The sequence below is a fragment of the Carassius gibelio genome, chromosome A25 (genome assembly GCF_023724105.1).
Source record: "Carassius gibelio isolate Cgi1373 ecotype wild population from Czech Republic chromosome A25, carGib1.2-hapl.c, whole genome shotgun sequence".
Taxonomy (NCBI): Eukaryota; Metazoa; Chordata; class Actinopteri; order Cypriniformes; family Cyprinidae; genus Carassius; species Carassius gibelio.
The window spans coordinates 7,368,787-7,378,320 of record NC_068395.1 but is presented as its reverse complement, the minus strand read 5'-3'; the positions used below and the strand labels follow the sequence as shown (position 1 = coordinate 7,378,320).

Here is a 9,534-nt window from a genome sequence, read left to right as displayed (position 1 = left end):
GCAGTTTTTGCGCTCCTGGCAGCAGCTGATGGCGAGGAGCTCTTTAATGGATGAGATCAGATCATTTTCCTTCTTTTATGACTTTTTGCCATACCAGCATTTTGTCTTGTTCAAAATGTCTTTTTTCTTTTTCTTTTATTTTTGAGACAAAGTTCATCCAGTATCTGAAGACCACACCCAGATTTTTTTAATATTTTCATTTTTTTTTATATCTTTTTATCATTCTGAACTTTCTGACTCTGAAGAGACTTTTAAGGGGTCATATGATGTTGCTAAAAATAACATTATATTGTGTATTTGATGTAATGAAATGTTTATGCAGTTTAAGGTAAAAAAAAAAACACATTATTTTCCACATATTGTACACTATTGTTTCTCCTCTATGCCTCACCTTTCTGAAATGTATTGATTTTTACAAAGCTTAACGGTCTGAAAAGCGAGGTGTGCTTTTGAGGAGTGTAGAGCAGTGCTTGTTTGTCATTTCTCGGATCACAAATGCAGGCATAGTTTTATGCAATACGCAATGCAACGTGTAATAAGACAGTATAAGTCATTATAATGAGTAATTATGTCCCCACTGGATGCAACAACTGCCACGTTTGTAATGGGTTTTATTGTTTTTGGTTTGTCATGCCGGGACACGTGCATCATCAGTGATCACCGTATGGTGAGGGCCATAACATTTCTGTCACACACTTGAGGCATTCAGCCAATCGCAATGCACTGGATAGCTGGCCAATCAAAGCACAGATAACTTTTCAGACCAATGAGATTTGTAAAAATCAACGCATTTCAGAAAAGTGGGACATAGAGGAGAAACAATACTATGTGTGGAAAATAATTAGTTTTTTTTTTAACCTTAAACTGCTTATTACACCAAATACACAAAATAATGTTATTTTTAGCAACATCGTATGACCCCTTTAATAATATAAACAATCTTTTTCCACTATAAAGAAACTTTTGGTCATTGAGAAGGTTTCATGGTTCTTCTTTGAATGAAGAACCCTTATTTTTTATTTGTCTGTATTTGTCTTACACTGAATACATTTAGTACAAAATGCATTCAGTGACCATAGTCAGCACGATTTATGATCCTCATAATTATGATTCATAATTCATTCATCTTTTCTCATTCAAACACTTTTAAGCTTTGTATATATACAGCCTATTTTTCACTTATGTTTTAAATTAATTTGCTAAAATGTAACAGTAAACTATGCTCAGCTAGACAACAGTGTGCTTTATTCATCAATATTTACTGAAGAATATTAAAGATCAGATCTAGTCCATGCAAAACAACAAGAAAATTATTTTTATTCTCAAAAAAATGGTACAAAAGTTGGTGGAACCCTTTCAAAATGTTCTAATATGTACCCTAAAAGAATAGTTGTCGAAAGCTAAAAAGTTTACTCACTCTCAAGCCATTCAAGATGTAGATGAGTTTGTTTCTTCATTAGAACAGATTTTGAGAAGTTTAGCATTAGCATCATTTGCTCACCAATGTGTACTCTGCAGTGAATGGGTGCCGTCAGAATGAGAGTCCAAACAGTTGATGAAAACATTACAATAATCCACAAATCTACATGGTTCTAGCTCTTTAATTAATGTGTTGTGAAAAGCTGAGTGTTTGTAAGAAACAAATCCATCATTAAGGCATTTTTACTTATACACTTTTGCCCAAAGTACAAGTCCATAACCCATTATAATGCTTCCTGCAAAGCAAATATTCATTTTTAGGTGAACCATTCCTTTGAAGTACTAATATTTAACTTTAAGGAGTACATAAGATACAAAGATCTACCTTTACACCACCACACTGACAGCTTTTGTATATTTTTGTATATTTTGAATAGTACCAATAATGTGTGATTTACAGTTGCAAAGTACTGAAAGGCCTGTGCTACACAGTAAATGTGTTGTCATTCTTGTTTTGTAAAGGAATTATGATTTGAAGCGTAAAGCTGCGTGTTCGAAAATACTGCAGAGAAAAAGTAGAACTGTGGTCTCAGTATTGCAAAATGCATTATGCATATTTCATTTCAGTGTTGACTGGGCTTACCTACGTGGCATCAAATTATACCTTTGCATTTGAGTTGCATGACACTGGCAAATATGGATTCCTTCCGACCTGCTGACCAGATAGTTTCCACTGCAAAGGAGACGTGGCTTACTCACAAATACATTATGAAATATGTTTGTGATCACCCTTACTGATAGAAATGTACTGAAGCTTCAATAAAGTTCCCAGAGAATGAAACATGTGTCATTAAATATATATTATACGCTTCAGAATTATCCGAAATAGAAGTTACTTTATCGATTAGATTTTTTTCTATTATTTCCAAAATTTCTTCAGTCAATTCTTTTTTCAACAGTGATACATGATCACTTACAAGAAGATATTATTGTAAAAACCTGCTAGGTTAATGGCTAGATGACCATGTTACTGTTGAGATTGAACAAGACCAAACTCAGCAGATTTGAAAAGATCTTATAATATTTCGAACACTGGCTAACAAAATGGATTTGAGAAATGTGTGTGCCCCTGCTCCTTTTCTGGGGAGAGTGGGTATTGTTGCACAAACACAAGGCAATGTGTTTTAACATGTGCTCTGTGTGATTTATCATTGATCAGTCCGGCCTCATCTCTATATGTTGCCCACATGGTTTATCAACATACTTTCATCAGTAGTTTGAGCTATCAAAGTCAACAGGAAGTGGTTATGGCTCAGACGCATCTTTAGCACATATCTTTAGCATAGATACAGATCAGTTTCAGAAAGAAATAAAATTATGAAAAAAGGTGTATGGCTTCCAACATTGTTTTCAGTTCTTTGTGTATGTATTCAAGCCTATCCCATTTAATTTGATGAGGGTCAGTAGCGTTCCCTCACCCTTTTACTTCATCACTGCATTTTGTTGCCTTGTACCTTACATGTGCAATGACAATAAAGTTGAATCTAATTTAATGTAATCATGTGTGGGGTCCAAAGTTGGAGACTTTTTCAATCAAGATTTCCTCTGTTATAATAAGTTCTCAAGAGTATTGTTCTAAAATCTGGACCCATTAGTTGCAAATAAGAGGTGTGGCTTTTGTGACGTACTGACGTGCCTTTTAGTATCCACAAAAATGTATATACTGTACCTGCATCTGTTTAGGTAAGCTGTTGCACATGTTTTCATTATCACTAGCTTTCACCAGACGGGTTTGTTTAAAATTCTTAGGTGACTCTGTCATGCCCTGATCTGCATTGACACTTAGCAGTCAGTCTTTACACTGTTTGGTACTAATAAATGTGAATAAAGATTAGGCGCTTGATAAATGTAAGGTTAATATTGAGATTCAGGGGCTGGGGCAGTTGTTGCTGAGAACGAAATGTTTTCCTTTTTTTTAGTTTCTTTGGTCCCTTGTCCCATTATTGTGACTCTTTCATGTTTTTGTGGTCCAATAATGGGTCTCCCCATCCCCCATTTATGGAATTGGCACTTTCCATGTTGCCTGATTTAAAAGAGCCGTCCCTAGGGACAGGATCCAACTTTTCTCATGACCAATGTTATGGAAATTTTTAGTTTTTATAATTTGGCATTGATGGCATTTATCTAATTTAAGTATCTTTTAAACATACAATGAATATGGTAGTATATTTAGTCCATAGGGATATTGAGTTATTTTATGTAACTTGTGCACGTAACTGCTTTAGGTTGAAAAACAACATTTATGGGGAAACTGCTTACCAGGGACGGGCAGTTTTGAGAGTAACCAGGCATCTACCATGTAATGTGCGTGAGACATGGGGTGATGTGCACTGAGCAACATGATGGGCTCAAAGGTCCTAATCTGTCCTTCAGTGTATCTTTTTACATACTATAAAAAGTGAGCTGTGAGTCTGTGTGTGTAGAGAATGATCTGGTTTACACACAGCTTGAGTCTGTGTGCACAGAGATAACACACAGACTCAAGCTGTGTGTAAACCAGATCATTCTCTGCAGATAATTAAACCAATACAAAGACAAAACTCTGTTTTTTTTTTTCATTCTCAGTGTCTACAAATTGTTATTGAATTAAAATTTCCACAACACCAACCATAGCGCGAAAGGAAAAGGTAAAAACTGTGGTCTCACACTTTCTTGCTGACTTCACACCTCGGACCTCAACTTAGCAGTTCTCCGAATGTGTTAAAGGAAGTTCAAGGGTGTCACTTAGCTATGCACCTCATTAGAAGGGCGGAAATAGAGCCATAAAAAGATCAAACCTAAACAGTTCAGAGTGCACAAGAGTAGCTCTCCATAAAAGAGACGTACAGTAAAGATCATTGCCAGAACAGGAGAACATGAGAGTCTATCTAGCAGTCATTGCGCTCCTGGCTGCAGTTCACTCCGAGGAGCTCTTTAATGGGTAAATTCAGATACTTTTTCTTCTTTTGTAACTTATTACTGTATGCCAGCCTTGTTTCCTGTTCAAAATGTGCCAACTGTCTTTTTTATTTCTTAGAGACCATGTTCTCAGAGTCCATGCAGAATCTGAAGACCACATTCAGATTTTGAAGGAGCTGGAAAGAGATGTGAATTCTGGGGTATCTGTTAAATCCCTGCTGAGATACATGAACTATCAATTGATCACATATGTGCAATATGACATGGAAATCTCTCAGATTATATATGTTATGTGATTCTACAGCTGGATTTCTGGACCCATGCCGTCTCCACTGAACGACCTGTTGACATCCGTGTGCCTCACTCCAGTCTGAATGCTGTCAAGGTTTTCCTCAAGAAAAGCAACATCCCTTTCACTGTCATGATCAACAATGTGCAGGTGAGTTAAATACAAAAACCTATATACAAAATAACATTATTAGCCTTTGCATAATTTGCAGAAGATTAGCCATTAATTACAATCCATTAAATTCCAATAGTTGTAATTTTTCAGTAAAGTAATAGTAATACACAACTTGACTCAGGAACTTTTGGTCAGAGAGAGAGAAGAAATGGTTCACAATGCAGAAATGGAACGCAAGACCAAAAGCTTCAATTTCGCTGCCTATCATGACCTCGAGACTGTAAGTACATGCACTGACTTTTGCAAAATGCCATTCACAACCATTCTTATTATAACTTAACAAAATGTCAGATTTTTTTTATTACTCCTTTCAGATTTACAAGTTTATGGACACCCTTGTTGAAAATCACTCTAACTTGATCTCTAAAGAGAAGATTGGCAGCACTTTTGAGAACCGTCCCATGTATGTCTTGAAGGTAAACAGATCATATGTTTATAAACTCAGATTACAGACAGATATCTGTATACCACTATCTGATTTTTTGTATTTTTAAAATGCATCCAGTTCAGCACTGGTGGAGAGAAAAAACCTGCAATCTGGATTGATGCTGGAATCCATGCGAGGGAGTGGATTTCTCACGCTACTGCAGTGTGGCTTGCTGACAGGGTGAGAGTGAGATAGTTGAAAAATGTTACAGTGTATATTAGTGTTTGTTTGAGTCTGTTTGTCATAGTACATCAGAGCTATTTTCTAGTGTTGTTAGTGTATTGCAGTAAACAAAAGAATGCAGCTATATTTTTCTTTTCTGATGGGAAAGATGAAATCTGTCAGCACATTTATTGTTTGTAGTTCACTTGCCATTGCAGATGAGGTACATTTTTTTTAAAGTCAGCAATCCTGTTTAAAATGCTTAGAAATAAATGCCTTAGAGAATTGTTTTAGCAAGATTTAAATTATTTTTTTTTAGTTTTTTTCCTACTTGTATGTGCAGTAGAAATATTTTTTTTTATTTCAAGTTTTCTGCAAAAAGAGCTCATGTGCAGCAACAATGATCTTTTTATCAAAATCTTTTATTTTATTATGATTATTATTTATTTAGGTGATTTTATTGCATTTTACTATTATTTTTATTTTTTCATTTTTATTTTATGCAAAAGGCAGCAGCAATGAACTCTGAAATTAGTTTATAGTAACATTCATATGTATTAGCTTGACTTCAAAATAAACAGTGTTTAGTGTTTGAACATTGACCCAATGTGCTGACAACACAAGTACAGACTAAGAAGTTGCAAGAATAGTCTAAAGAAAATGACAGATTCAACCAAATCTGAAAGAATAAAAATACACAGAACCTAAAGCTATGCTTCTGAAATGAAGTTTTTGACTCTATAGATTGCCACAGACTTTGAGAAAAACCGTGCCCTTGTGCCCAGTATCCTTGGACACGTGGATATTTACTTGATGATTGTTGCCAATCCTGATGGATACGTGTTCACTCACCACTCTCCCAATGTAAGCAGCCATTCCCTGGTTTCCATAAAGCACAAATAAATGTTTAGAAGCATTTTAAAAGCAATATAATTGCATGTATTGTAAATTGAAGTAAATTGAAATTCACTTTACCTCAGACGCATTACCGTTTATGGCGTAAGAGTCGATCTGTGACCTCTAACCCTAAATGCCCTGGTGTTGACCTCAACAGAAACTGGGATGCTCATTTTGGTGGTACGTTTATATTGTCGTTTTCTCCTGTTGCATCAGATCCGAATGACTTTGCTTTATTAAATGTGTCTACATTTTCTTCAGGTCCTGGAGCAAGCGATGACCCCTGTGCTGAAGACTACCGCGGTCCATCTGTTCAATCTGAGATTGAAGTGAAAAACATTGCAGATTTCATCATGAGCCATGGTAACTTCAAATCCTTCATGACCCTCCACTCCTACAAGCAGCTCTTAATGTATCCCTATGGCTACAGTGGCACAGATGCTCCTGACAAGCCTGAACTGGTAAGCAATCTACTCCTCTTCTAAATCTAGTTTGTTTTATGATCTCACTGTAATATTTTTTGCATGTTTTTTTCTAGCATTATGTGGCCACACAGGCAAGCAAAGCTCTCAATTCCTGGCATGGCACCGTTTATAAAGTTGGAAGCATTTTCCACACTATTGGTAAGTAGTATTGAAGTGGATCTATTTTAAATGTGGTTTATCACATTTAAGTGTGTTTTTAGATGCTAGAAGAACCATTTGAGGTTTTCAAGAGAATCAGTGAACTGGTCTGAAAGGACCATTTAAAATAAAAATAAAAATATTTTAATGATTTAAAGAATCTTCTTTCACTATAAAGAGCCAGATTGTGTCAAAGAGAAAAAGATTGTGTCAAAGCAGCTTTACAGTACTAAACAGGAAAATAGCGTGTTGATAATGGAAGAGGACTATAATAAACAGATGTTCTTTTGGCCGACCCAGCTTTCATCCATTATTTTATATTTTGAATAATAGTATCACAAAATGTTTGATTACTGATTGTATTGAAAGACCTGTGCTACACAGAATAATTTGTGTTATTCTTGTTTTGTAAATAAATTTTGATATCTAATATAAAGAATAAAAAGTGTTCCGTGTTGTAAAATTCACATTTAATTTCAGAACCAGCTAGTGGTGCAAGTGCGGACTGGGCTTATCTACGTGGCATCAAATATTCCTTTGCTTTTGAGTTGCGTGACACTGGCAAATATGGATTCCTCCTGCCTGCCGACCAGATCGTTTCCACTGCAATGGAGACGTGGCTTGCTCTCAAATACATTATGAAACACGTTTGTGATCACCCTTACTGATAGAAATATATAAACTTCAGTAAAGTCACCAGAGAATATATACAATCAAATGTTTGTCATTTCAAATATTACGCTTCAGTGTTGTTGGCCAAATGATATGTTTTGAAAGAGATCTATTAGTTCCCAAATCCCACTTCTAAGAATGACTACAGTAGCTACCCATAAACTGTCTTGATGTTTTAAGCACAGTTTAAACATACAATAAAATATCTGTGAAATATTTGTGATGTCTAAATCTACAATAGACTAACAACATAACCAGTAGGCCTACTTATGTTTGGTTTATGCACCATCAGATACTGGTCTTAAAGGGATAGTTAACCCAAAATGACAATTCTGTTATTATTTACTCTCACCCATGTTTTTACAAAACATAATGTTCTTTCAACTCTACTTTATTTAAGTCTCAGGTGTACTTTATTTATAGACCCCTTTCCACTACAAAGTAGACCAAAGGATTGTACAGCAACATAACAAGATGTGAATAGTAAAAACAAAAAACAACAATAACAGAAAAAAAAACAATTTACTTCTTCCAAAGTAAACAATTAAAAGCCGTAGAAAACAAATATGTTTTCAAGCGAGATTTAAAAACATCAACTGAGGGTGCAGATCTGATGTCAGGTGGAAGGGTCTTCCACAGTCTTGGGCCAGCAACCAAAAATGCACGATCCCCCTTTGTTTTAGGCAAGTTTTTGGTACTGAGAGTAGTAAGCAGTTAAATGATCTTTGAGATCTTCCAGAGTTCAAATGAATCAGATCTGTAATATATTCTGAGTCAATTTCATGGACAGCTTTAAAAATGTACAGCAACATCTTATACTGAATCCGATATTTAACTGGAGGCCAATGCAGCTTTTCCAAAACTGAAGTAATATGCTCCCTTTTCTTTGTACTTAATGAGGAGCCTTGCAGCTGCATTTTGGACCAATTGCAATTTTAAAATAAGAGATTGGCTCACTCCCAAATTAAGTGCATTACAGTAGTCCAAATGGGCGGAGATAAATGCATGAATCACTATCTCAAGATCAGCAACAGACAAAAAGGATTTCATTTTTGCAATAGTCCTCAACTGAAAGAAGCAACTTTTTACCACACATTTAATCTGATGATCAAACGTTAGAGCTGAGTTAAAAATTATACCCATACTGCACATTAGTTGTCCATGTACCTAACACATTGTTCATGTCACAATCAACCTTATTTGGCCCAAAAATGATTGCATCAGATTTACTCGCATATAGGTGATTTTGCTCCAACCAGCACTTCACCTCCTCAAGACATAATAACAAAGATGAATGAGAGGTTGATCCTCCAGATCTAATAGGCAACTACATCTGAATATCATCAGCATACAGATGTTAAGACATAATTTCTTTAAAATAAGGCCTAAAGGCAACAGAAATAGTGTAAACAGAATAGGTCCCAAAATGAAGCCCTGAGGTACTTCACAGTCAATAGAGATTGAAGAGGAAAAAAATTCCACAACCCTACTGAAAAGGATCACCCCATCAAACAAGAAGAATACCATTTTAAAACAGTCCCTCTCAGACCCACAACATGCTCTAAACGTTTAATAAGGATATCATGATCTATTAGCTCAAAAGCTGCACTAAGGTAGAATATAATTAAAGCTCCTCAACTACTAGACTGCAATGAGTAACAGATCATTGGAAACTCGCAATATAGAGCTGATTCAGTGCTGTGTCCTGGCGTAAAGCCAGACTGAAAAGCATTTACCACATCATTATTAGCTAAAAAAGAGCTCAGCTGAGATAAAACCACTTTCTCCAATATTTACGAAATACAGGGCAGCTTTGAAATTGGCAGATAATATGTGAAATCCAAAGGGTCCAGAGCAGACTTATTGAGAAGGGGCTGAATGACAGTTTGCTTTAGACATGATGGGAAAAGACC

General features: G+C 35.6%; 1 protein-coding gene across 1 annotated transcript; it reads left to right on the top strand.

Annotated features, from left to right (window-relative positions):
• Positions 1-4,253: 4,253 nt before the first annotated feature.
• LOC127947247 (carboxypeptidase A2) lies at positions 4,254-7,837 on the top strand. Its single transcript, XM_052544235.1, has 11 exons — positions 4,254-4,399; positions 4,496-4,577; positions 4,682-4,816; positions 4,962-5,060; positions 5,155-5,256; positions 5,346-5,447; positions 6,174-6,293; positions 6,410-6,506; positions 6,588-6,787; positions 6,865-6,949; positions 7,430-7,837. Exons 1-11 carry the CDS (start codon positions 4,335-4,337, stop codon positions 7,615-7,617), a joined length of 1,275 nt encoding a protein of 424 aa, XP_052400195.1. The 5' UTR covers positions 4,254-4,334; the 3' UTR covers positions 7,618-7,837.
• Positions 7,838-9,534: the final 1,697 nt, after the last annotated feature.

Excerpts from the sequence above, each read along its gene's own strand:
- LOC127947247 (XM_052544235.1), top strand. The coding sequence starts at position 4,335 with ATGAGAGTCTATCTAGCAGTCATTGCGCTCCTGGCTGCAGTTCACTCC. Across the intron at positions 5,257-5,345 it reads GTCCCATGTATGTCTTGAAG|TTCAGCACTGGTGGAGAGAA; the intron begins GTAAACAGATCA and ends AAATGCATCCAG. Across the intron at positions 5,448-6,173 it reads CAGTGTGGCTTGCTGACAGG|ATTGCCACAGACTTTGAGAA; the intron begins GTGAGAGTGAGA and ends TTGACTCTATAG.